The 25,574-nt window shown below is 34.5% G+C and overlaps 3 protein-coding genes across 3 annotated transcripts; 2 read left to right on the forward strand and 1 right to left on the reverse strand.

Moving 5' to 3' along the window:
- Positions 1-1,109: 1,109 nt before the first annotated feature.
- Positions 1,110-21,435, forward strand: LOC139493495 (uncharacterized). The gene is made up of 5 exons (XM_071281927.1): positions 1,110-1,395; positions 13,462-13,584; positions 14,944-15,377; positions 15,797-15,965; positions 16,593-21,435. Exons 2-5 carry the CDS (start codon positions 13,479-13,481, stop codon positions 20,765-20,767), a joined length of 4,884 nt encoding a protein of 1,627 aa, XP_071138028.1. The 5' UTR covers positions 1,110-1,395; positions 13,462-13,478; the 3' UTR covers positions 20,768-21,435.
- LOC139492606 (myb/SANT-like DNA-binding domain-containing protein 4) lies at positions 3,000-5,215 on the forward strand. Its single transcript, XM_071280756.1, has 3 exons — positions 3,000-3,347; positions 4,303-4,535; positions 5,005-5,215. Exons 1-3 carry the CDS (start codon positions 3,000-3,002, stop codon positions 5,213-5,215), a joined length of 792 nt encoding a protein of 263 aa, XP_071136857.1.
- On the reverse strand, positions 5,696-6,388 carry LOC139492607 (putative nuclease HARBI1). Its single transcript, XM_071280757.1, has one exon. It carries the CDS (start codon positions 6,386-6,388, stop codon positions 5,696-5,698), a length of 693 nt encoding a protein of 230 aa, XP_071136858.1.
- Positions 21,436-25,574: the final 4,139 nt, after the last annotated feature.

Genomic DNA, 25,574 nt, shown 5'->3' on the forward strand with positions numbered 1-25,574 from the left:
CTATTGGGTGACCTCTTTGACGCATCATAATGTGAAAGAGTTTAAATAACCATTATCAATAAGTGACAGTATCAGAGTCGCACATTTGGCTGAACATTCTTTTTATCAAATCACATTTATTTTCAATTAATTTTAAACTATATAACAGTAATTTCTATAAAAGAGGGACGAAAGATACCAAAGGGACAGTCACAAATATAATGTAGGTGTCAATTTGATCAATTGCGAACTACACCTTTATAAACAGTATTATCCGTGTAATTCACCATCAATAATGGAATCTGGTGAAGTCAAAATGGCGATTGCGTTGATATATCTCACCCTAGAAAGCGCAACATATACATGATATCGCTGTCCATGAGAAGCTACAGATTTTTCGCAAAGTTTGACCTTGCGACTTGTTGAAAGACGGAAAATGATAACGTCACGTAAATTTCAGAGCCGAACGTCGTGAAGGAAGGTCAATCAGAACTGGCTTTTCCGATTTAAACCCCCAAATACCACCCAAAAGATCTTGAAATGAACACATAGTAGGCTATGCTGGTCATTTGCACTTTTCTTGAATAAATCAATATTCGGGGGTTAATGTGAAAGAAGAAAGCGCGACACCGAGTTTCAACTCTATTAATTTAGTAATAAAGATAGATAGATAGATTATCTCTTGTAAATGTGTACGAATTTTATTAATTCTCATCTCTATATCTACATGGCTTAATAAGGAACATGTTAAAAAGTAGGCCTTGTTTGATCGCATTAACTTATTATTTTCTGTGTGGCAAATATAACAAAATATGATAAATATCTCCAAACAAACCAAAATTAGTTATTATAAACTAAATTTATACACTGTACAGTACATAATATGGCATGCAGAAGGTAATATAGTAACTGTAAACAAATCGATAGATACGTGTTTACTATACAATTATCGGACCTATATATGACTCAAGAACCCCTCGTAATATCATTGAATAAATATCCATGCAGTTAACTCAAAGACTTGTAATCAAATACTAACAAACTAGTGTTAAGAAGACTGCAGATGAAAATAGCATAGTAAAAATCCAAGTGTATACCGGAATAGAAATGAACTGCAGTTATTTTTAGATACCACGTCTTGCTCTACATGCTCTACTAAACGTCGTTTTATTGTTAATTGTCAGTTGTCTACGTATTATAATAGCACACAATTTATTACCTTGAAACAATGGTTAAATATTGAAAGTATTTTATGATTTATCTTTTTAAGTTACTTTGAAAAAATAAAACTACACTAGACTTCATCCAATTTTTGTCAATTGTTTCGGAGAAAGGATAAATAAACTGGGAATTTAATTAGATCATGTGATGTCTCATACAATCAAACAATCTAGATACTTTGCTGTATTGATGGAAGTAAGTATACTTTTGATATGTGTATTAATATCTTTATGGTTTTCCTGCATAAAGTATAAAAGATTTATTTAAAGTCGGTTATACATATAACAATACAACATAAGCTCATCCGTATTAACATGATAAATAACCTATTTAGTGAATGTGGTCGACCGATTGCTGAGACCGATTGATTAAAATGAAACGAAACAGCTGCATACGTGCATGGTATCATCCAGTCACAGGTCTTGATTTGTACAATCAAATGCAATGTCCTATGAGAAAAAATTAGATTTGATGTATAAATAGAATCGTATAAGTTAATTGGATATACGATAACCATAATTATTTATGAATATTTACTGAATTAAATAACTGTAACTGCGTACGGCGACAAGGAAGGTAAATTGGAAATAAAAACATATTGACAAATCTATCCACATCTGATTTTAGTCTCAATTTGTCGAAACCTATAACGCCCTACAGTCAGATTTAGAAGCAACAGTATTTATCTCATGAATATGTTTATATATATATTTTTGGTCTTTTGGAAAATGTTGTTTGTGCTGTATTTAGACCCTTCTACAACGAAATTTGTTTTACATGCACACGTATAAAAATTGCGGTTTTTATCCATCGATCATATTTTTTCGTTTGGGCTTGTATCATATTTTCCCTCCGGTTTATATGATCCGTCCATCCTATATTGACTCTTAAAATTCAAGAGTCGATCTGAACTTGAGGGTAAATTATATGGCCTTCCAAATACCGTTTCGATCCCTAACATCACTCAAGAGACATATATTGTCGAAATCTAGATCTGGTGTACAACAAAAATATTGACACCTTGTGTTTGTGCCATGACATCTTGGTCAGAAGTTTATCGTTTTCTGTTTAGTATTAAATGTATATTAAGATCCATTTTGTTACATCTCGTGATCAATTTTATTTGGCAATCGCCAATGGCAGTCAGCAGGGTTTAAGAACATCAGTTGTTCGACCTGTTTGTCAAATGCGTTTTGTTTAAATATACTTTTTCACTTTTTTGGTCTTTAGGAAAATGTTGTTTGTGCTGTATTTAGACCCTTCTACAACGAAATCTGTTTTACATGCACACGTATAAAAATTGCGGTATTTATCCAACGCAATCATCAGTTTGAACGTAGTTTTCAATTTAGACTCGTTTATATTTTTTCGTTTGGGCTGGTATCATATTTTCCCTCCGGTTTATATGATCCGTTCATCCTATATTGACTCTTAAAATTCAAGAGTCGAGCTGAAATTGAGGGTAAATTATATGGCCTTCCAGTACCGTTTCGATCCCTAACATCACTGAAGAGACATATATTGTCGAAATCTAGATCTGGGGTCTGTTGTTCAACTTGTCGTTATTTTAACGATTGATTAAATTTAACGAGTCATTAAATCTTTTAACAAGTCGTTACATAACGAGTCGTTTATTTTCTGTTGTTCAACAATATTTAACGTGTTGATTAAATAATCAATGAATTAAAATTTAATCAACTGATTAATCAATGCGTTAAAATTTAATCAACTGATTAATCAAGTGATTAAATAAAACCTACCCATCATGCATTGTTTTGGAGCATCCTGTCTGTGAAACAATGGCTGAATCTGCTGAACCAAATCCAAGCAAACTTAAAAGACTGAAAAAGACCAACTTCACTGTGGGAGAAGAAGACCTCATTCAGCAACTTGTGGAAAAACACTCCAGTATTATTAATGGAAAGTTAACAAATACCGTTACCAACCAGTTAAAAAAAAAGGTTTGGGACGACATAGCCATGAAGGTGAATTCCCTTGGAGTTGCCCTTCGTACTGCTACAGAAGTGAGAAACAAGTGGAGGAATACCACAAGAGTGGCCAAGGCTGTGTACACAACTCACAGGAGTGAGTTATTCAAAACTGGGGGAGGACCAGCTCCAAAACAACCTAGCTCTGCAGTAGAGAAAGTAATACACCTGATGAAGGACACCACCAGCTTCAGGGGGATTCAGGGTGGTCTTGAAACCGAATCATTCCAGACAAGTAAGTAAATAATTTTTAGCACTTTGAAATATATCCCCAAATGTGTTTTCCCCTTAATTAGAACTTCTCAAGGCTCTACCCTTCTTATTGCACTTTATAAAAAGTAAACTTGATCAGTTTCACTCAACATGTTTTTATTTTCCATATAAAAACTAACATTTTTTGGTAAAATTTTGTTTTGAAGGTTCTTTTAATTGTTATTGTTAATTTTCAATGAAATTAACACAAATATTTTTATCCTTGTTAATACCGGGATACATAGTTTCCTTTATTCAATTTTGGTAAAAGTTTCGTCTGCTCCGCCGTCACAACAAGTAGGGGAATTCCCAACTGATATCACGTGACTGATAACAATTTATTTTAACCAATATTTTCTATCATTAAATGATTGTCAACGTGTTTCTTGTTGGTTTGAAGGTTTTCCTCTTGATTTACTATTGCAAGATTGCATTTGCTTTAACTGATAACAGTTTTAAAGTATTATTTTCAACATTAGTTCACAAGTGGCTGCAGGTGCCCGCCAAGTCGTCTTTAAACTGGTATCTGTTGATGAATTAAAGGGAACCGCAATAGCTAATTTCGACCGAAAACCAGTCATGATTTATAATATTAAAACAGATACGGACTGGTTATCATAAATCCGGAATAAAGTTGATCAATTTGTTGTTGCAGACTGAACCTAGACAGGAACACATATAAGTTTATAGCTGAGACCCTTGATAATCTGAAGAGTTGAAATAGGGTCTTATTTAGTCTTGTGCAATATTTTTTATCTTGCAATTTAAAGTAATTGTATCTGAATTTAAATGAATGATGATATAGTATGTTTCCATTGCCCCCCCCCCCCCCTTATAATAAATAAAATATACCCAAACATAGTATCAACGAATAAATTTTATCTCATTTATTACAGATCAACCAATTATCAATGCCACTTTGCCCGAAGAAGATGCCAGCCAGGATCTGTATGAGTCTGCAGCATCTCTGATAAGGGACAGTCCACCCACGTCCAGTCCACCAAGTCCGTCTCTGCTTTCAGGATATGACCCCATCCTGACACAAACAGTCGTTCCACATCTTCCAGAACAAACAGATAGGACAGCTAAGCAGAAGTAAGTTGTAAATGTAAAAAAAGAAGATGTGGTATAATTGCCAATGAGACAACTCCCCACAAGAGACCAGAAATTAACAACTTAAGGTCACCATAAGCCACCTTCAACAAAAACGATTTTGAGTTCATAAGTAGAATGAATATTTTCCCGAAACTTTAGATTTTTTTACATTATTTTAAAATGAGTCTCAGACTACGCTTCTTAGTTTACAAGTAATTGGAACTTTTTTTAACCTTTTCATATATTTCTGACAGTTTCCCCCACCTATTCACATCATTTCAAGCCGGAAAACGTGACATATTGTGACTGGCACGTCCAATCATTTTGTATATATTCAGATATAGGAAGTGGACCCTGAGTTGTGAGTAGCAGGCTATTTGATGGAACTATGACTTTGAATCGATCAATAAAAAGAGTTGTAAAATTAATCGATCTTTTACAGAATTCATTATGTTTTTATTATTTGTAGGACAGTGAGAACACCTTCGAAAAAGATAACAGTGCAGGATATACACGACATGCAGTATCGTGCACTGCAAGGTAAACTAGAGATCCAAGAGAGACAGAAAATTCAGATGGACTTAGAAAAGAACAAACTTGAACTACAAATAGAGCTGTTGCAGAAGTTAGTGGGTGGCAGTTCAGAGACTGTTACACTCTCACAGGCACTTATTTTTTAAGGACTGGTCACTATTTCCCAACACCGAAAAGAATGGGTAGGCGAACTTGATATTTGGATGACAGATTGGACACTTATTTTTTTGTTTTGTGTTTTTCAGTTTTGTATGTTTTTTTTTTTAGTTGGTTTTTTTTTGGGGGGTGGGGGGGGGGGGGGCTTCTCACAGAAACATTTTGAGGTAGATAAACTACATGGGGCACACTATTTGTTGACGTTTCACAAGTTTATAAGCCTGACTGTGACAAATTCTACCTAAAGCAGATAAGGGGTGGGTGGGCAAATCTTTATAACTATTTTGATCAATAAATTTATGTTCATAAACTCTTAGCAGTTCATTCGATTCAGCATATTTAAAAGTGAAACGGTAAAAACTGAGACAAATTATGTGTATATGTGATGTATATGTCTCTGGTAAAAAGCAACTCATGATCGAGTCTACGAATCTAATAGAAAGTATATGTCAAGATTGAGTTGTCTTTCTTTATCCATCGATTTTCAAATTAGCTGAAAACCAGTTCAACAGAAAACCAGCCATGTATATATGGTCAAGGACGATTGAAGATGTCAAGAAAAAGGACGCACACAAAGCATGTTGTAAACATAAAATAGGTATAATACAGTGTTTTAAATTACCTTCATGGTCACAAATGGCTTGTACGTTGATGCTATGGAACCCCTTTCGGTTAACAAATGCTGGTTCATCAATGCTAGGCCCAGTAATCCGTATGTGAGTCCCGTCAATGCATCCAACCACGTTTGGAAAACCAGCCTTTTCATAAAACCCAGCCCTTATCACATTCTTCCTCTGATTATCTGGCCACGATACGAAGTCATCCTTCATGGCAACTAATGAATCCGTCACACGGTCAATCACTCGAGACACAGTTGACTTGTCAAATCCCATCGTGTCCCCAACTACTTGCAAGTGTGATCCACTTCCATAAAACCTCAAGGCAATCATAACCTGTTGTTCCACTGAAAGGGCTGTCTCCTTGTTTGTCCCACGCTCCAGATCCCCTCTCATTAAATCTGACAGGTACCCAATGGTCTCTCTGCCAAATCTATATCTCTGCCTTAGCTCCTCATCAGAAAATTCCCTTTCTAGAGGGTCAAAACCGCGAAAATGTCGCTCTCTTCTTACAACAGGTGGTTGAAACAAAACATTGACAGCCATCTTAGATTGAGGTTAATCAACTGATTAAAATTTAATCATCCTCAATGAGGTCGATTAAATATAACGACACTTTGACAATTTTAAACGACTCGTTAAATTTAACGACAAGTTGAACAACATGATAATGGACTGATTAAATTTAACGCAGTGATTAGTAAAATTTAACGACTCGTTTAATTTAACGACAAGTTGAACAACAGACCCCTGGTGTACAAAAAAAAAATATTGACACCTTGTGTTTGTGGCATGCCATCTTGGTCACAAGTTTATCGTTTTCTGTTTAGTATTAAATTTATATTAAGATCCATTTTGTTACATCTCGTGATCAATTTTATTTGGCAATCGCCAATGGCAGTCAGCAGGGTTTAAGAAAATCAGTTGTTCGACCTGTTTGTCAAATGCGTTTTGTTTAAATATACTTTTTCACTGTTTTGGTCTTTTGGAAAATGTTGTTTGTGCTGTATTTAGACCCTTCTACAACGAAATCTGTTTTACATGCACACGTATAAAAATTGCGGTATGTATCCAACGCAATCATAAGTTTGAACGTAGTTTTCAATTTAGACTCGTTTATATTTTTTCGTTTGGGCTGGTATCATATTTTCCCTACAGTTTATATGATCCGTTCATCCTATATTGACTATTAAAATTCAAAAGTCGAGCTAAAATTGAGGGTAAATTATATGGCCTTCCAAATCAGTTGTTCGACCTGTTAGTCAAATGCGTTTTGTTTAAATATACTTTTCACTTTTTTGGTCTTTAGGAAAATGTTGTTTGTGCTGTATTTAGACCCTAGTAGAGTAGATTTGATTCGTAACTTCCGGGGCCGGGGCTGGAACCTGTACTTTTTTCAATATATATTTATATAGATAAATGTTATATATATGTTAAGATAGTCGTTAAGGGGACAACCATTTGATATTCGAGGGGGGGGGGACTGTTGAAGCAAGTTTTTCATTCTCATTAAAACAAGGGACTGATTATTTATTTTCAAAACTATATTTAAAAAATTTGAAAACATACAATTTTTAAATTCATTTTTTATTATTGATGATACATGTAAGGTCGAGTCATTGTGTACCATTTGATCAAAAATAACCATCATCATCTGTGGAAATAAATCTTCTGAATTCCGAACTGCATATATATAGGTGTAATACCACCAAGGATGTTCCCCAATTAGTCTTTGTTAAATTTGGACATTTAAAAAAATCCAATCAAATTTCCCCCTTCTTTAACCTGTGTACAAGCTTTAGTAACAATGTAAGCCCAAGTTTCTAAAATATTCTATAGAAACCCCATATAAAAAAACGGTGCTCTGAAATACCCGAGACATATGTTTATGGCACAAAATAGGATTATTAACTACAACTGTCAAATTCATGGGAATATTTTTTTTCTACCTATTTTCGTATACAATCAGATGTGACGTACCATGATTTGGTGGTATTACACCTAAATACCAGCATATAATTTATACAAGGTTTTACAGTTTTGCTTGATTTAACCTGGTTTAAAAGTATGAAAATCATTTATGCCGAGCGTAGCGAGGCTAAAAAAAAATTCAAGGGTTTTGGACCTACTGAAGACCCTAAATAAGCTATAGAACAAATTATTGTGCTCTTTTGGGTGTTTCACAGACCCTTTCTTATTCTGAAAATGCAAGTTCTGAGTTAATCATTTTTTGACAATATTTTGGTCTCAAGCATCATGTATAGATTCAGTGTTAGACTTACGTTTTTAGAGACACCAACAAAAGACCAATATGTAGGATAAAGCAAAAAATTAATTCACATAGTTAAGTTTGTGGCTGCTGTTTTTGTTTTTAAAAAACCTCATGAGCAAGTTAATAACAAAATTGCTAAATTACAAAAGGAATGCAACGCTAACAGAATACAGAGGGGCAATCAATGAACAAAAGACAAATAAATAAGAAACATTGATCCCAAAAAATAAGGGGCTACCTCAGAGGGTGTTCTTGCAAGACACTCGCCGTTAAACAATTTGATATGAAGACTAATTTTGGTTTTGAAATTTCCTACATGAGGCATTTGCCTCAATGTAGTTATTAACCTGTAATAAAAGTGAGGTCAGTGTTCCTGACACAATATATCTGAAGTTAAATGAAACCCATTTTCAGACATTTCAAGTATATCTAAATAATAATATTTAAAATTTTATTATATAAAGATTTGGGAATGATTTGGGAATGATTCCCGGGGGGGGGGGGACTGTTGAAGCAAGTTTTTCATTCTCATTAAAACAAGGGACTGATTATTTATTTTCAAAACTATATTTAAAAAATTTGAAAACATACAATTTTTAAATTCATTTTTTATTATTGATGATACATGTAAGGTCGAGTCATTGTGTACCATTTGATCAAAAATAACCATCATCATCTGTGGAAATAAATCTTCTGAATTCCGAACTGCATATATATAGGTGTAATACCACCAAGGATGTTCCCCAATTAGTCTTTGTTAAATTTGGACATTTAAAAAAATCCAATCAAATTTCCCCCTTCTTTAACCTGTGTACAAGCTTTAGTAACAATGTAAGCCCAAGTTTCTAAAATATTCTATAGTAACCCCATATAAAAAAACGGTGCTCTGAAATACCCGAGACATATGTTTATGGCACAAAATAGGATTATTAACTACAACTGTCAAATTCATGGGAATATTTTTTTTCTACCTATTTTCGTATACAACCAGATGTGACGTACCATGATTTGGTGGTATTACACCTAAATACCAGCATATAATTTATACAAGGTTTTACAGTTTTGCTTGATTTAACCTGGTTTAAAAGTATGAAAATCATTTATGCCGAGCGTAGCGAGGCTAAAAAAAAATTCAAGGGTTTTGGACCTACTGAAGACCCTAAATAAGCTACACTACAGCCCACGTGGACTTTGTCATTTCCACGTGCCCACGGTGGGCGTGTGCATTGGGTGGACATTTCGGTCCACGCTCGCCCACGTGTCCACTTGTCCACGGTATGTCGTGTGTATTGGGTGGACATCTGTGGTCCACGCCCACCGACTGGTCCACGGTATAGCGTGGAATCCACGCCCACTGCTGTCCACGGGAGATCGGGTGGGCGGGGGTCGATCCATGAACGTTATATAACGGTACATTGGTTGCCATATGTTTATTGATTTGTAAATGTATTGATATGCACTTGTTACACTTTGTATATGATGGAGTAATTTATCTGATAATAAAACTGTGAAATTTTTTGCATTGTTTTGTACGCGAATAAGGAAGCCTTAGCCTAATGTTTTGTTTAGAGATCAGTTTGTATTGATTTGACACCAATGAGTTAACTTAAATTGAAATTATGTGAATTTGCCATTTTAAAATTGTTGTCGTAAATACTGATTGCCGTGTAGATACAATAAACCAAGATGACACCTGATTAATTTCAATAGAATAACATGTGCTCTTAGAAGGCGGTTATTGCCACGTGCTTATAAGCCATCAGCTGCTCACAATATTCGTTTAATCTTAAAAATATGCTCCATTTGTCACTTACAACTGATTCAACCCGAACATAAAAAGTCATGGAAAAACCTTGTTAATTCCCGAAATTAAATATTGCTTATTATATAAACATTATGCCGTGAAATTTCTTTTTTTCGACCTCATTTCGTTATTTTCAGAAGGACAAATAAAAATACTATGAACTTTAAAAGAATACAAAAATGAAAGAAAAGATCACTGACTGACGCTTATATATATGTACCAGTGTAAAAATCAAATTCTTGTTAAAACATCGGTTGTCAATATTCTTCACTATTTTTTCTCATGTAATTGACAGGTAATAAATCACACAAGATATTAGCGTTGTTTGTATATGCAGTCATTGAGCTGTGTGTGATTCGATCATCAGATATAGTAATGAACGATTTTGTGATTTCAATTGCGATGTTACAATTGGGTTAGATTGTCTATTGCATAAGTGTACCGCTCTTAAATGAATTTAATTGAAACAACACTTAATATTGGAATAATTGATTGACTGTAGCTTTTTTAACGTCCAGTAGCAAATATTTCATACAGGTACAAGTTTAATTTACAACTTTATATCAAAATAACGCAGACAGGTTAAAATGCAAACTTTATAGCAGTGGCGTAGCTAGGCTATTTTTAAGTGTACGCCCAAACCACGGCGAGGGGTTTTAGAACCCAATCGGACACATTCTAGCAATGGGTTTCGAAAAGGGGGCATTTCTTTTATAAAAAAACTAATCAATAGCAAGTTGAACATACCTTATAGACTACCTTTTTTATATATATTTTATGTTTAATGTATTCATTGCGATTATATTAAAGTCGTACGAAACCTCTAATAAAAAAAGGATGCATATGTTTTTTTTTAACAATAAGTATAGTTTTCATGCTAAAACTTATGCACTTGATTGATTGCTTACAATAAGGCGACAAGCTGTAAACTACGGCTTCATAATACGACAAAATATATGTATAACAGTTATATGTAATTTTTATTTTTCCTTATGTCATTCTTTTCTACTAGTATTCTCATGATAATTCAGTGGAAGAGCATAGTGGTTATTCTTTTGAAATAATTAGTTTTTCTAAGATATATTGGATTTGAGTAAGTAGATTTGAGTAGGCATTCAAATTTTCTCGCAATTTTTGGAAAACCTTTTTGAGATATTCTTCCGCAACGCTAACACAAATTATTGGTATCCTTGATTTAATATTGATACTATATTTGTAACGACAAACATTTTCACATCATTTATCTACATGACTGTTCCTTAAAAATGATTTACATTAATATGCATAAGCGATAAGGAATGCTATTTTGCATTTGATAATTTCCACGTAATTATACGAAATACGTCTGGTTATTAATAAAAAAAAAACGCAAGTCACGTGGGTACAAATGTCTGCGACAGTTTAATTTCCAATTTTAAAGTCCGACCTCGGCAAGATGAAATCAGAAAATCCACGAGCTACTATGCGAGAATCTGTTTCTCTAAAGATTAAAAAATAAATAAATGTTGTTAAGCGAAATCTCCTTCGGTAACCTTCCACATTTCACAAACTTGTCAATTTTATTAACACCAACTACTTTACAAAAAGATTATATTGGAAAAAGCATCTAACGTATCCGAAAATCACGAGTTATATCCAGAATTGTGCATACTCCTTTCCACCGTATATCGTGGGCATTGTATGTCCACGGCTGTCCTCGGTATAGGGTGGACACCACGCCCACGGCTGTCCTCGGTATAGAGTGGGCAATACGCCCACGGAATCCACGGCATAGGGTGGGCACCACGCCCACGGTGGACAACGGACGTGGACAGAGAGTGGACGGCATTGGTTTGTCCACCGTGGGCGAGTGGAAATGACAAAGTCCACCTGGACTGTAGTGTATAGAACAAATTATTGTGCTCTTTTGGGTGTTTCACAGACCCTTTCTTATTCTGAAAATGCAAGTTCTGAGTTAATCATTTTTTGACAATATTTTGGTCTCAAGCATCATGTATAGATTCAGTGTTAGACTTACGTTTTTAGAGACACCAACAAAAGACCAATATGTAGGATAAAGCAAAAAATTAATTCACATAGTTAAGTTTGTGGCTGCTGTTTTTGTTTTTAAAAAACCTCATGAGCAAGTTAATAACAAAATTGCTAAATTACAAAAGGAATGCAACGCTAACAGAATACAGAGGGGCAATCAATAAACAAAAGACAAATAAATAAGAAACATTGATCCCAAAAAATAAGGGGCTACCTCAGAGGGTGTTCTTGCAAGACACTCGCCGTTAAACAATTTGATATGAAGACTAATTTTGGTTTTGAAATTTCCTACATGAGGCATTTGCCTCAATGTAGTTATTAACCTGTAATAAAAGTGAGGTCAGTGTTCCTGACACAATATATCTGAAGTTAAATGAAACCCATTTTCAGACATTTCAAGTATATTTAAATAATAATATTTAAAATTTTATTATATAAAGATTTGGGAATGATTCCCGATTTTGTATTTTAAAAAGATGAATTTTATGAAGAATCTGGTGCCATCTCATACTTTCGAATAGACCTGCAGAGTTTTTAATTTTCAATACATTGTAAGTCATTTATTTATTATTATTTTATTTATTTTCAAACTACCACAGAACAAACCATTTATTTTTGTGATTATCAAGGCTGAGTTATTTATTTTCAAAATCCTCCCTTTCCCGGCCGGCCCAGAATATCAAAAACACATGGTCGACCCCTAAGATAAAATTCGTTACACAGTGGCTAGTGACCTAAAAAATGTAATTGTACGATATATATGAAGTTGGTTAATTCCATATGGGGAGTGCAATAAACTTGGAATTTACTGACTCAATATATATATATCTTATAAGGTCACTAGCCACAAGCACACTATGTGTCTAATATTATATCATCCCCTATAGGGATATGATTGGTTACAGGACTACACGTGATGACTATGTATAAGAGTCTCCTGCTATGCATGCTTAATTACGATCGCAAAACACGTGACTTCTTCATGATCAATTTCACGGGAAAATGGCGCCCGTTTAATTATTATTGTTTGCCTCGGCCGCACCTTCAACGCAAGTATTTACATTAAATCGTGTTGATACATAGGACCCCCTCATCGTATGCATCTTTTTCCTCCGAATATTTTAATGCCCATAAATTTATAGTTAACTGTTGGTTTCATAGAGAACATTCACAAAATATTTCAGACCTGCTGAAGAAGGTTTGGGATTTTGTACACAATATGACCGTGCAGTCACTGAAAATCCATTTGTGTGTTTTATTTTAAACAATTGTGTACACACATTTACCTATTCATTCTCAAAAACTAGCGTCAGTGTATATTTTAGACGTTATTACAGCAGGGTACTGTTTTATTGGATGACACGATTACAAATATATCAAATGTCATCATGATCAATTGAATATATGTATGTTTAAAACATAATGGCCATATATGGAACACTTCATAGTATTTTACTAAAATTAACTACCGTTAAAAACTTAACGTTAATCTCATGCTTAATTATTTTGCAGATATTTGTTGCGTGGCCATGACAACTAACACGATATTTATTACTCCGGACCCTGATAATGATATAGAATTGGAGTTAAAGAAAGAAATAACAGAAATATGCACAGCTAGTGTAAACACACCAGGTTGGCAAATCTATATTTCATATCACGACTACAAATATATCAACTCATCTCTAGATATTTGTTCGTTACATTCACGTTTGAGTTTGATCGTGTGTTTTAATTATTTCAGTATTGCAATGGTCCAGATAATGAAGGGCATTATATATTTATCAGTTAGTGTTTATTATATCACAGTATTTCTCAAATAGTATTTAATGAAATTTGCCATACATTTACAAAATTAGAAACGATTTATAGCTTGCCTTTCACTAGCACAATTAAATCTTATTTACGACTGTGTTGTAAACATGGTAAACTAAACTACTGATTGATGATTAAGTCTTATAAGCGTGATTTTGTTTTATTATTATTGAACTAGCTGTCAATAACTGTGAATACTCAGGACTATTCTGTCGTTTTGTTGTTGGGGTGTACATGTACCAAAGCACGCCCACTCTGAGGTTTTGCTACATGTATTTCTGTTTGTATCCATCTGATGAGTTAAACCTTTTCATCTGATTTTTACAGTTTGTTCGTATGTTGTACTGTTACACCACTGTCTCAGGTTAGGGGAGGATTGGGCGGCCTCTGACATGTTTGACCCCGCCACATTCTATATGTGCCTGTCACAAGTCAGGGCGCTGTAATGGACAGATTATTGTTGCTGTCGATTAAATTCGTTTTTTTTTAATTATTTTGTACAGTAATTGTATTGTTCTGTTGCACCACTTTTCAAGGATAAGGGGAGGGTTCGGCGGCCACTTACATGTTTGACCCCGCCACATTATGTATGTAAAAGTCCTTCCCAAGTCAGTAGCCTATCATTCCGTGGTTGTCGTTTTTGTTGCTGTGTTACATTTATTTTCATATATTATTTTGTACATAAATTGGATCGTTAGTTTTCTCGTATGAATTGTTTTATTTTGTCGATTCGGGGCTTTTTATAACTAACAATGCGGTTTGGGATTTGCTGAAGCCTGTACGTCAACCTATAGATGTTATTAATATATGTGTGATATTGTCTCCTGTGAATAATTGTCTCTTTGGCAATCATACAACATCTTCTTATTGTACGAGTTGTATCATTAGATAACATTAAACGAGACAGACAAAACACAAGCTAGAAGTTGAATAAAAAGAAAGAAAACCGACGACACGTCTATCAAAAGACAACAAAATTAAAATTAAAGAAAAAAATAGCTAATTAAAATCGGGGATAACATCAGGTACTCTAGAAGGATCTGATGTCCCTTTTCCACAAGTCCACCTAGCGTGTCAACAGTAAACAGTTTACCTTTAAATTTTGTTGCTACAATGTAAGACCTTGCAACCTGTAATACGTTTAGTGTTGAGTTAAGCAAGTGTTTCACTTTATTACAGTTATAAAGGTCGACCTAGAAGATAACCAGAAGAGATGGCTTCTCATTGGGATTTGCCTGCAGAATATTTTATCGCCTACCATCCGAAACTATGTAGAACCAGTAGTGCAGAGCCACTACAATGCCATGACACTCTCTCACAGAATTCATACACAAAAATATCCTAATCATCAGAAAAAGGATATAACGTCAGGAACTAAACTTAACTATGAAGCTATTAACAAAAACAATTCTATAGCAAAAGTCGGTAGGAAACCAGACTTAATCAACTACGACTACATTGTCAGGAATCATGTAGAGTTTTCAAAATTGTTCATGAAGACATATATGGCTCGGTATTCCGCTTTTGACCAAACATGTGATCTTTCAGCACTCCTTAATTTGATTGTCAATATCGATAAATTTCCTCAGCCAGCAAGGAATGTTGCAGCGAAGGTATGGTATACAATTATTCATAGATCTTAAACGATCCCGATTTATACTTGGAAACATTTAGATACTTAAAACACAAACTTAAGCCATTTTTTTGAATGACAGGACGTCGATACAAATACATGGGAAATTATGGACAAAAAATCAATATGACCTTGTCCCAGTTGTTTTAAATAGTACTGATTCATTTTTATCGACAGAAAATCGCCCAACCTCATACAAGTATTCTTTTGAAATAAAACCGAAGGTTTGCGATGCTCCTTTTAAAGTGTTCTTCCTATCAAACATGTACTAGTACCTATGAAACATCAGGACAGTAAAGGTATATAGATGCTTGGTTCAACACAAATGGACTACTAGTTAATAGTTTTAATCTCCTTAAATTCATTATTATAATTTACTACGCTAACATGTTCTTTCAGCTCCGTTCAGATGTACGAAATCCATGGGCACATTGTAACTTTGACGAATGGGATACTATAAAGTATCAGACGTCATTTCAATTAATGCATCAACTCATAAAATGTCTCAATTTGAACACACCAGACGAGACAAAAGTATTAGCAGATATAACTAAATGGGAACAGAATGGTAAGTATGTCAATAATAATATACTACTATTCTTTGATTTGTTTCTAAGTGAATAACAAATATATACATTTATAGTGGTTATATCATATCTAATTTTAGAGAACTATTTTTGTTGTTTTTATCACTTGTTCATGAACAGAATTTAAGTAATTAATAAGTTTATGGATCATAGTCTATCAAAGATTGTCTCTGTTCAACTTAGTTGTCAAAATACTTCTTTATATCTAAAAGTCATGTGTGTTATGAGGGAAGATGTCACAGTTGTTATGTGGTTTTTTTTTATTGTGTGTGTTAATGTTTGATTTTTACTTTATCCTGTAGATTAACAAATATCACATTCCTTATCAATTACTTCTCTTTTGGGTTTTTGTTTTATTTTAAACACAAGAACTATGTCTTTGAGATTTTAGGGCCTGCGATCATCAATAACAGGAGGTGATGAAAATGTTAAAGTAAAAGTCATTTTCAATAAAACGCCAATGCTTGCGGACAGTAAATGAAATATTTGTAAAACCAAATGTTTGTTTTCACCTTTCATATTAGAAAGTAACAATTTCTAAACTGTCACTGCCTGTCTTAATGTCTTGTGAAAATGTTTAAATAACGTATATTTTTGTTTCATTTCAGGATTTATGTTTTTGCAAGGTTATGCAGTTGACCAAATTGTTTTAAATGAATTTAGGCATCAAACACACGTTCTAGCAGAATATGCGTTGATACTGAAATCTGGTAGGGATACATCTTTCACGAAGATACATGAGGCTATGTTACAGATAAATAGTGAAATGGAGCGTGTTTGTAAGCGTATTGATACTATTGAGAACGTTCAGACTGAAAATAGGCAGCATATTGATGGAGCGATTGCAGATATTAAGGAGAATACACAAAATGTTAAAAGCCTCAAAACTGAAAATACATCAACCATAAACAGAGTTAAAACACTTGAATATGAAGCCAAATCGACAACTGAAGATGTATCAAATATCAAGAAGGACATAACTGAGATGAAAGAGAATATTGGAGATTTCAAAAACTACATGTGTGGATCTAAACCTACCGGTAAAATCTTCTTCTACCCACCAAATCGCTCAGAATCTTTTGTTGCACGAGGAAATGAAATAAACAAGATCAAAAACAGCTTTGTAGACAAAAATACCGAGCACCACACATTGGTTATATCTGGTTTAGGTGGATGTGGCAAAACTACTCTTGCAACGGAATTTGCATGGAGATATCATGAGTTTTACCAAGGTGGTGTATTTTGGATGTCGGCCGAATCTGAAAGTTCTTTGGAGGATTCTATATCAACGTTAGCTATTGATGTCAGTACAACCGGAAAGAACTTCAGAGAAACTTTTAGGAAAACTTTGCTATGGTTTTCCATTTTAACTGAAAAGTGGCTCTTAGTGGTTGACAATACAGATGAGGAATATCTTTCTGATTATTCTAAAGAATTATTGGTTGGGTCATGGAAAAGGAATACTCGCGGACACATCATCATTACAACGAGACGAGATTCAAACGAGATTGTAGAGTCTATGAATGTTAAACTAGAGAATTGCATTAGTCTTGGTGTATTTGAAACAACAGAAGCTTTAGAATTTGTAAAGCGGAGAACTGGTAGAGTTGACGGTTCGGACGACCATGCAATATTAACACTTATTGAAGAGCTTGGTGGGTTACCATTGGCACTAGAACAAGCAGCTGCTCATGTCAAGAGTATACAATGTTCATTTGATGATTATGTCAAACGATTTGAGAAAAAAAGGATAAAACTGCTAAGAACAGCTCCATCTCCGAAACACATAACCAAGGATAGGCTTTCAGTTGCCACAACTTGGCAACTAAACACTGAATATATATCCAGAGAGTCGATTGGGGAAGATTTAGGCACAGCTGCAATTACAGTCATGGAAATAGCATCTTTTTTGTTTGCAGATAATATACCTAAAGAACTTTTTAATGTTGGAAACCCTGTCATCCAAGACACCGATCTCACCGAAGCACTCGATGATGATGTTGGACGCAGTCAGATAATTGAAATTTTATCTAGATTTTCATTGTTCCAGTTCATGAAAGATAAGTGTCTTTCTGTACATAGACTTGTTCAAGAGGTAATAAGGGACAATATGGTCAGCGATCGTCGATATTATATTCTTCAATATGCATTGTGTATGGTTAAAAAGGCTTTAGACTCATGCATGACTCCAAATGATGTGATCCAGGTGAATAACGATACGGTACGAGGTTCTTTGTGTATATGGGCTAAGTTAGCTGCCAATGCTAATACATTAAAAGGACATTTACTACAGTTTGTGAAAAAAGACGAATCTAAACAGAATATTTGCTTTAATGACCAAATGTTAAAAATATTGCAGACAACAGCTCTATACCATAGTATTAATCAACGACAATCGTTAGCGCTTGCTGATCAAGAACAAATGGTTCAAATAATTCCCACGTTGCCAGTTACCACCAAGTACTACCATGAGCTTACAAGCATTACAATTCCTTTATTACAGAAAGATCGAGAGACAATTCTTGAATGTCTCGCGTCTGTTATACACAATGACAGTGAAGATAGTGTTGATACGACACCTGTAATCCTTTACAATTCAGAATCTTTAAGAGAGATGGGAAATAAAGCGTATAAGGAACATAGATACCATGATGCTATACAGTGTTATACTGAGGGAATAAGGTCTTGTTCTATAGATAATATTGACAGCAAATTTTACATAAATAGAAGCTTAGCATACATCAAAATATGTGACTACGAACATGCGTTGAACGACGCCAATTGTTGTATTCAAAATGCATCCGATAAGTGGAAGGGATACTACTGTAAGGCATATTCTGTTTCTAAATTGATAAAGACTGGTTCACTTTCATCGAATATGGAAGCTGTCGGTGTAGCATCTGCTTGCATTGCATCACATAAAGAAGAACAGGGTATTTGGGAAAATAGGATAAAAAAAGTATGTTATCCAAGACTAAATTACAAAATTATTGAGGTGCCAGATCTTTTACGTAAGGAAATTATGCTGTTAACAGATAAGCCATTTACAACTCTCATGTTGCGGAAAGGGCGTTATATTATTCGAGAACCACTATTCACAACTAAAAGCATTCAAGTCGTTGGCATTGAAGAAGGGGTCGAAATCGATACAGGACAATTATTTCAAATTTCTGTAGCACGTAAAGTTCACACTAAAGAAAATACTCAACCTGGGAATTCTATTCATGTGCATTTTGAAAATATTAAATTCCTGGAAGGAGGATGTCAGATCCTAGTAACCAGTAATTCTGTGGCAACATTCTACAAGTGTTCATTTTCGAACGGACAAATAGGTTGCGAGTATTTTCCTAAATGCAAAGGGGACGAGGGATGTATCAATCGATTAAAATGCAAGGTTGATCATCAGTCTAGTCTTTCAATGTCATTTGCGAATAAAAGTATAGGGAAAGTGGGTTTTGCAGGGGTTTGTGTATCTAATGGAGGAACTGCATACGTTGATTCGTGCCTGTTTGAAAGATGTGGTGGCGGTGGTGTTTTGTCGTGTGGAAACGGTTCCTTAATTGAAATCAGAAACTGTACAATATCCAATATGAGACAAATGGGAGTTGAGGCAAGAGAAGGGGGTGCTATTAAAGCTATTAATAATACAATTTACAAAAATCAATTTCATGGTGTTAATATTGGACCGAACGGATATGGGTACATACGTGGTAATATCATTCAGCAAAACGGCTCAGAAGGAGTGTGGTGTGGAGGAAATGTAGATCCCCTCAGAAAGAATGAATTAGTCGAGGAAGGTGCCTCAAGAGCTGTTATACATGATAACATAATCAGACAAAATGGTTTATCCGGCATTTCATTTGATGGAGGTTTCTATGAAGTAAAAGGAAATCTTATACATTCTAATTGGCTCTGGGGAATGATGGTTAAGTCGAGATCTTACAGCTACATTCAAAATAACGAGATTTGTGAAAACAAATGCGGTGGAATAAGACTTGGGCACAACTATACAGCAGCAGTTTTTATTGATGGTAACACTATCAGAGATCATACCGGTCCAGACATTTATACTGTTAATTCTATATACAATTCATTTGGAAAACATGAAAATATCACAGTTGCAGATGGAGAGATGCTTGAAGAGTCAAGAAAACCTTTTATATCTAGTATCAATGTGTTCCACAACAACGAACGAATGATTCAACATCCAACAGATCTATTTTGTTCTATAAAAGCGTGTTGCTTTTGTCATAAAATATCACAGCAATTAAAGTCTTGTTCCAAATGCAAGAAGGCAAAATATTGTTCCAAATATTGTCAAATGCAGCACTGGATAAAACATAAACATATGTGCAAGCTTTTGACTAAGTCGTATGTAGTTGAAGTGCAGATGTGCGATACAGAACCAAATAACCTGGGACAACCTCCAGAACTCCAGGAAGCATTTGATTTAAACCTAAGATCGTTTCATCCAAATTTAGTTGGAACACGAGAAGGAACACCCCCGGACAAGAGCAGCTCTAACAAGTTTATAGTAAAAATTCAAACCGGTAGAGAATATGGATATTATGATCCATTAAAAACGCTTGTAGTTTATGATCAAACTGTTACGTTTGATATACAATTTTCAAATCCTAAACTGTACCATCTTTGCAACGAGTGTGGGGTTCTTGCTGGTCAGAAAATATCTGTAAAGAAAATATTTTGCTGGGCATCTTTCAAAAATAATGGAAAATCAATTTGTTTTCATACAGAAAATCTTCCTGATTTTCAAACATGGTAAAACTATACAAAAAAGATAATAGACTTACAATTTTGGACGCCAGACAAAAGATATCGTCTACAAATGACTCATTGGTGATGCTCAGATCAAAAGCCAAAAAATGTAAAATCAAGTACGATGTTTGTGAGCAGTGAAAAACCAACATAAGAATGGTTTTGCTAAATACAGCTAAAGTTGTATATTCCAGGGGTAGAAACTCCTAGGAATATCTAACAATTCAAAGTTAATTTATAAAGGATAACATCAATTCCAAAACAAATGAAGATGTCGTTGAAGCATGTTGGAGATCGCTACTTCATTGTACCTAGGTTGCCGCATAATTTCAAATTACGTTCAATAAATGCTTTACAATTTTGTGAGCCTCATACCTGTTGGAATTTTGTTGATATTTATGAATGTCTTTTTTTAATCATGTTCTAAAATGCACCAAAATGAACTTGATACATGTATGTTAGATAATCTACCAAATACAACCAACAGCACATAATAGACAGAAACGTGTCGTTTATGTCAATACGACGCCAACAAAACGACAAAACTTACTACCAAAAGACAGTAGGAGGAATGCATATAGTCTCCAATTATAACAAGATATACAATATGCCAAACTCTGTATCTTCTCAAATTTTTAAAGTTGTACATAAATTTCAATAAAGATCTGCTGTCAACAGTGTGTCGATAGTTATTTCCCTAATTCACGAAAAGCAATGAGATACGACATACAGGCACCACTGACGAGTGTCCGATCTTGGAACATGTAAAGGCACATTAATTTGTGGTGGAATAAGTTAGGTATTTTTTTATTACTCAATTACTATTGGATTAGCAATCACTAATCAGTATATTTTTTTTACCACGTTTCGTGTGATGCCAGTGGTATATAGATTGAGATAAAGAATGGAAACAGGGAATATGACAGGACACAGCATCCCGACCGAAGAGCAGAAAAAAACATAAGTCCACCAACAGGACTTCAACACAGCGAGAAAAACCACACAAGACTAAACAAATGCCAGTTGTTTTTTTTTATTTGGGATAGACGCAAATATGCGGTTGGATTAAACATCTTTGTTTTTGGAGATATCAACTCTCTTCCTACCATCTAGCCAATGTTGAATAAACAAACACACAGCTTTACGCAGTTAAACTCATTTGTAAAAGAAATCTTAGTTAGGCGTTAGATAAGGTAACAGACGAAACATAGCAAAATGCCAAAAATGAACATAAACTAGCAAAGGACTACTGCAGTTAATGACATGCCAGTTCCAGACCTCAATTAAATTGAAACATATACCTTAATGTAAGAAAGGTATTTTATTCACAAAAAATTAAGACTACATGTATAATCATTATCCCCTGTACCAGAAACACAAGTTATGTTTTACAAACAACGTTATACCGTTGGGCATTAATTTTTTTATATACAAAATATAACGCTCTATCCATCTCTTAAGTGATCACCGTCGGCTATCGTCGTCCGTTATATTTCAAAAATTTTCTAACTGTTGGGTCATTTGGTACCAAACTAAGAAACAGTCAGTATTATGATGTATACCTTTAAAATGTGTCCACTGATTAAAAATGGCTTTAAAAATAGATTATCTTGCAAGACGGAAAAGTTCAGATTGTTCGGATCTACATACATGTACTGTCTATTAACTCTGTTAACATAGAAACTGTCATAAGATGTCGTGTGGGTGTTATCGTCCATACACATTTTAAATGTTGCGGAAAAAAAATCAGCAAGGCAAGTTCTACATATCAGTCATTAGGGTTGAAATCGTCAAGATGTGCAAAACGGTCATCATCGATTATCTCAGTATAAGTTTACAGCCCTTGAATGACGATAATTACCTTGGGCTAAAGCTAAAGCAGATAGTGAGAATATGTACACAGAGAACATGATGAGTCATCCATGTAAAACATGTCCATTTTTTAAAGGACGCATAGACCTAAATGAGCGATAAGTGTGTTTATAGATAGAAACTTTAAAAAAAGCTAAATTACCTACAAAGAAAAGATGTTCGCATACGTTAGCAAAGATAAACTTGTAAGCTGCATTTGTACCGAGGGTTATATATTATCTTTAAAAGACGATGTTTAACTTTGTATTCTATTAGGCAAAGCTATAGTAGATCGGGATCATTTACAGAAAAAATATTTTTATTCTAGCTTTTAATAAAATTGAGAATGGAAATGGGGAATGTGTCAAAGAGACAACAACCCGACCACAGAGAAGACAACAGCAGAAGGTCACCAACAGGTCTTCAATGCAGCGAGAAATTCCCGCACCCGGAGGCGTCCTTCAGCTGGCCCCTAAACAAATATATATACTAGTTCAGTGATAATAAACGCCATACTAAACTCCAAATTGTACACAAGAAACTAAAATTAAAAATAATACAAGACTAACAAAGGCCAGAGGCTCCTGACTTGGGACAGGCGCAAAAATGCGGCGTGGTGAAACATGTTTATGAGATCTGAACCCCCCCCCTATACCTAGCCAATGCAGAAAAGTACACGCATAACAATACGCACATTAAAATTCAGTTCAAGAGAAGTCCGAGTCTGATGTCAGAAGATGTAACCAAAGAAAATAATAATACTGACATTTTTGTGCTTTCTAAAGAATATTTCCATAAAATATTGAATGTGAAATATCTGAACGTATAAGAACAAAATTGAGAAAGGAAATGGGGAATGTGTCAAAGCGACAACAACCCGACCATAGAGCAGACAACAGCCGAAGGCCACCAATGGGTCTTCAATGTAGCGAGAATTCCTGCACCCGTAGGTGTCCTTCAGCTGGCCCCTAAAAATATGTATACTAGTACAGTGGTAATGCACGTCATACTAAACTCCTAATTATACACGAGAAACTAAAATTAAAAATCATACAATACTAACAAAGGCCAGAGGCTCCTGACTTAAGACAGGGGCAAAATGCGGCGGTGTTAAACATGTTTATGAGATCTAAACCCTCCCCCTATACCTCTAGCCAATGTAGAAAAGTAAACGCATAACAATACGCACATTAAAATTCAGTTCAAGAGAAGTCCGATTCCGATGTCAAAAGATGTACCAAAAGAAATTAAATAAAATGACAATAATACATAAATAACAACAGACTACTAGCAGTTAACTGACATTCCAGCTCCAGACCTCAATTAAACTGATTGAAAGATAATGTCTTCATCATATGAATATCAGGCACAATCCTAACCGTGAGGGGTTTAGTCGCATACCATCATAACATATATGAGAAGAACATAACCTGTGTCATGCCAACAACCGGTTTTTAAATAAATGTATTTAGTTCCAATGCAAAGACCCTATAAGTGAATCAATATTAACGCCAAAATATGCAATCTCTAATGACCTGACAACAGTATCGTAACTTTGTCCCTTCTTAATAAGTCTATTTAAAGGTTTTGTTAGCTTCTGAGGTGAATACTGACATTTTTGTGCTTTCTAAAGAATATTTCCATAAAATATTGAATGTGAAATATCTGAACGTATAAGAACAAAATTGAGAAAGGAAATGGGTAATGTGTCAAAGCGACAACAACCCGACCATAGAGCAGACAACAGCCGAAGGCCACCAATGGGTCTTCAATGTAGCGAGAATTCCTGCACCCGTAGGTGTCCTTCAGCTGGCCCCTAAAAATATGTATACTAGTACAGTGGTAATGCATGTCATACTAAACTCCTAATTATACACGAGAAACTAAAATTAAAAATCATACAATACTAACAAAGGCCAGAGGCTCCTGACTTGAGACAGGGGCAAAATTGCGGCGGGGTTAAACATGTTTATGAGATCTCAACCCTCCCCCTATACCTCTAGCCAATGTAGAAAAGTAAACGCATAACAATACGCACATTAAAATTCAGTTCAAGAGAAGTCCGATTCCGATGTCAAAAGATGTACCAAAAGAAATTAAATAAAATGACAATAATACATAAATAACAACAGACTACTAGCAGTTAACTGACATTCCAGCTCCAGACCTCAATTAAACTGATTGAAAGATTATGTCTTCATCATATGAATATCAGGCACAATCCCTCCCGTTAGGGGTTTAGTATCATACTATCATAAGATATATGAGAAGAACATAACCCGTGTCATGCCAACAACTGGTTTATTAATAATAAATGTGTTTAGTTCCGATGCAAAGACCCTATAAGTAAATCAATATTAACGCCAAAATATGCAATCTTAAAGACCTGACAACAGTATCGTAACTATATCCCTTCTTAATAAGTCTATTTAAAGGTTTTGTTAGCTTCTGAGGTGAATACTGACATGTTTGTGCTTGATAAAGAATATTTCCATAAGATATTGGATGTGAAATACCTGAACGTATAAGATGTCTGCATGTTGAGTTATATTTACGAATTATTTCCTTATAACGGTGATAAAATTATGTAAATGTTTTGATATATGAAATATACGTTAATTTAATGCTATTATCATACGGTAAAATTCATATGTTATTTAGTCTAAGTATATGATAAAATTATGTATATGTTTTGACCAGTTTGTGATATCGAAAACCCTGGTGTAATAATTTTTCAGTAATACATAAATTTCTCTCGCTAAAATCTAATACGTTGTTACATACACGAGCGAATCGTACACGTTGAGATATATAAACACCATAAGATGGTGAAAAGGGAACGTCACCATCTAAAAATGGATAATTAACGATAGAAAAGCAGAAATCATCTCTATTGTCACAAATTTTAGTATTAAGCTTTCCGTTAATGATATAGATATCAAGATCGAGGAAAGGGCAGTGGT

The sequence above is a fragment of the Mytilus edulis genome, chromosome 10 (genome assembly GCF_963676685.1).
Source record: "Mytilus edulis chromosome 10, xbMytEdul2.2, whole genome shotgun sequence".
NCBI lineage: Eukaryota > Metazoa > Mollusca > Bivalvia > Mytilida > Mytilidae > Mytilus > Mytilus edulis.

What these genes read in the sequence shown, in the direction of transcription:
- LOC139492606 (XM_071280756.1), top strand. Translation starts at nt 3,000, where the DNA reads ATGGCTGAATCTGCTGAACCAAATCCAAGCAAACTTAAAAGACTGAAA. An exon ending in CTAGCTCTGCAGTAGAGAAA is followed by an intron (nt 3,348 to 4,302) that starts GTAATACACCTG and finishes ACCCAAACATAG; the next exon opens with TATCAACGAATAAATTTTAT. An exon ending in GATAGGACAGCTAAGCAGAA is followed by an intron (nt 4,536 to 5,004) that starts GTAAGTTGTAAA and finishes TATTATTTGTAG; the next exon opens with GACAGTGAGAACACCTTCGA.
- LOC139492607 (XM_071280757.1), bottom strand. Translation starts at nt 6,388, where the DNA reads ATGGCTGTCAATGTTTTGTTTCAACCACCTGTTGTAAGAAGAGAGCGA.
- LOC139493495 (XM_071281927.1), top strand. Translation starts at nt 13,479, where the DNA reads ATGACAACTAACACGATATTTATTACTCCGGACCCTGATAATGATATA. An exon ending in AGCTAGTGTAAACACACCAG is followed by an intron (nt 13,585 to 14,943) that starts GTTGGCAAATCT and finishes ACTTTATTACAG; the next exon opens with TTATAAAGGTCGACCTAGAA. An exon ending in CAAGGAATGTTGCAGCGAAG is followed by an intron (nt 15,378 to 15,796) that starts GTATGGTATACA and finishes ATGTTCTTTCAG; the next exon opens with CTCCGTTCAGATGTACGAAA.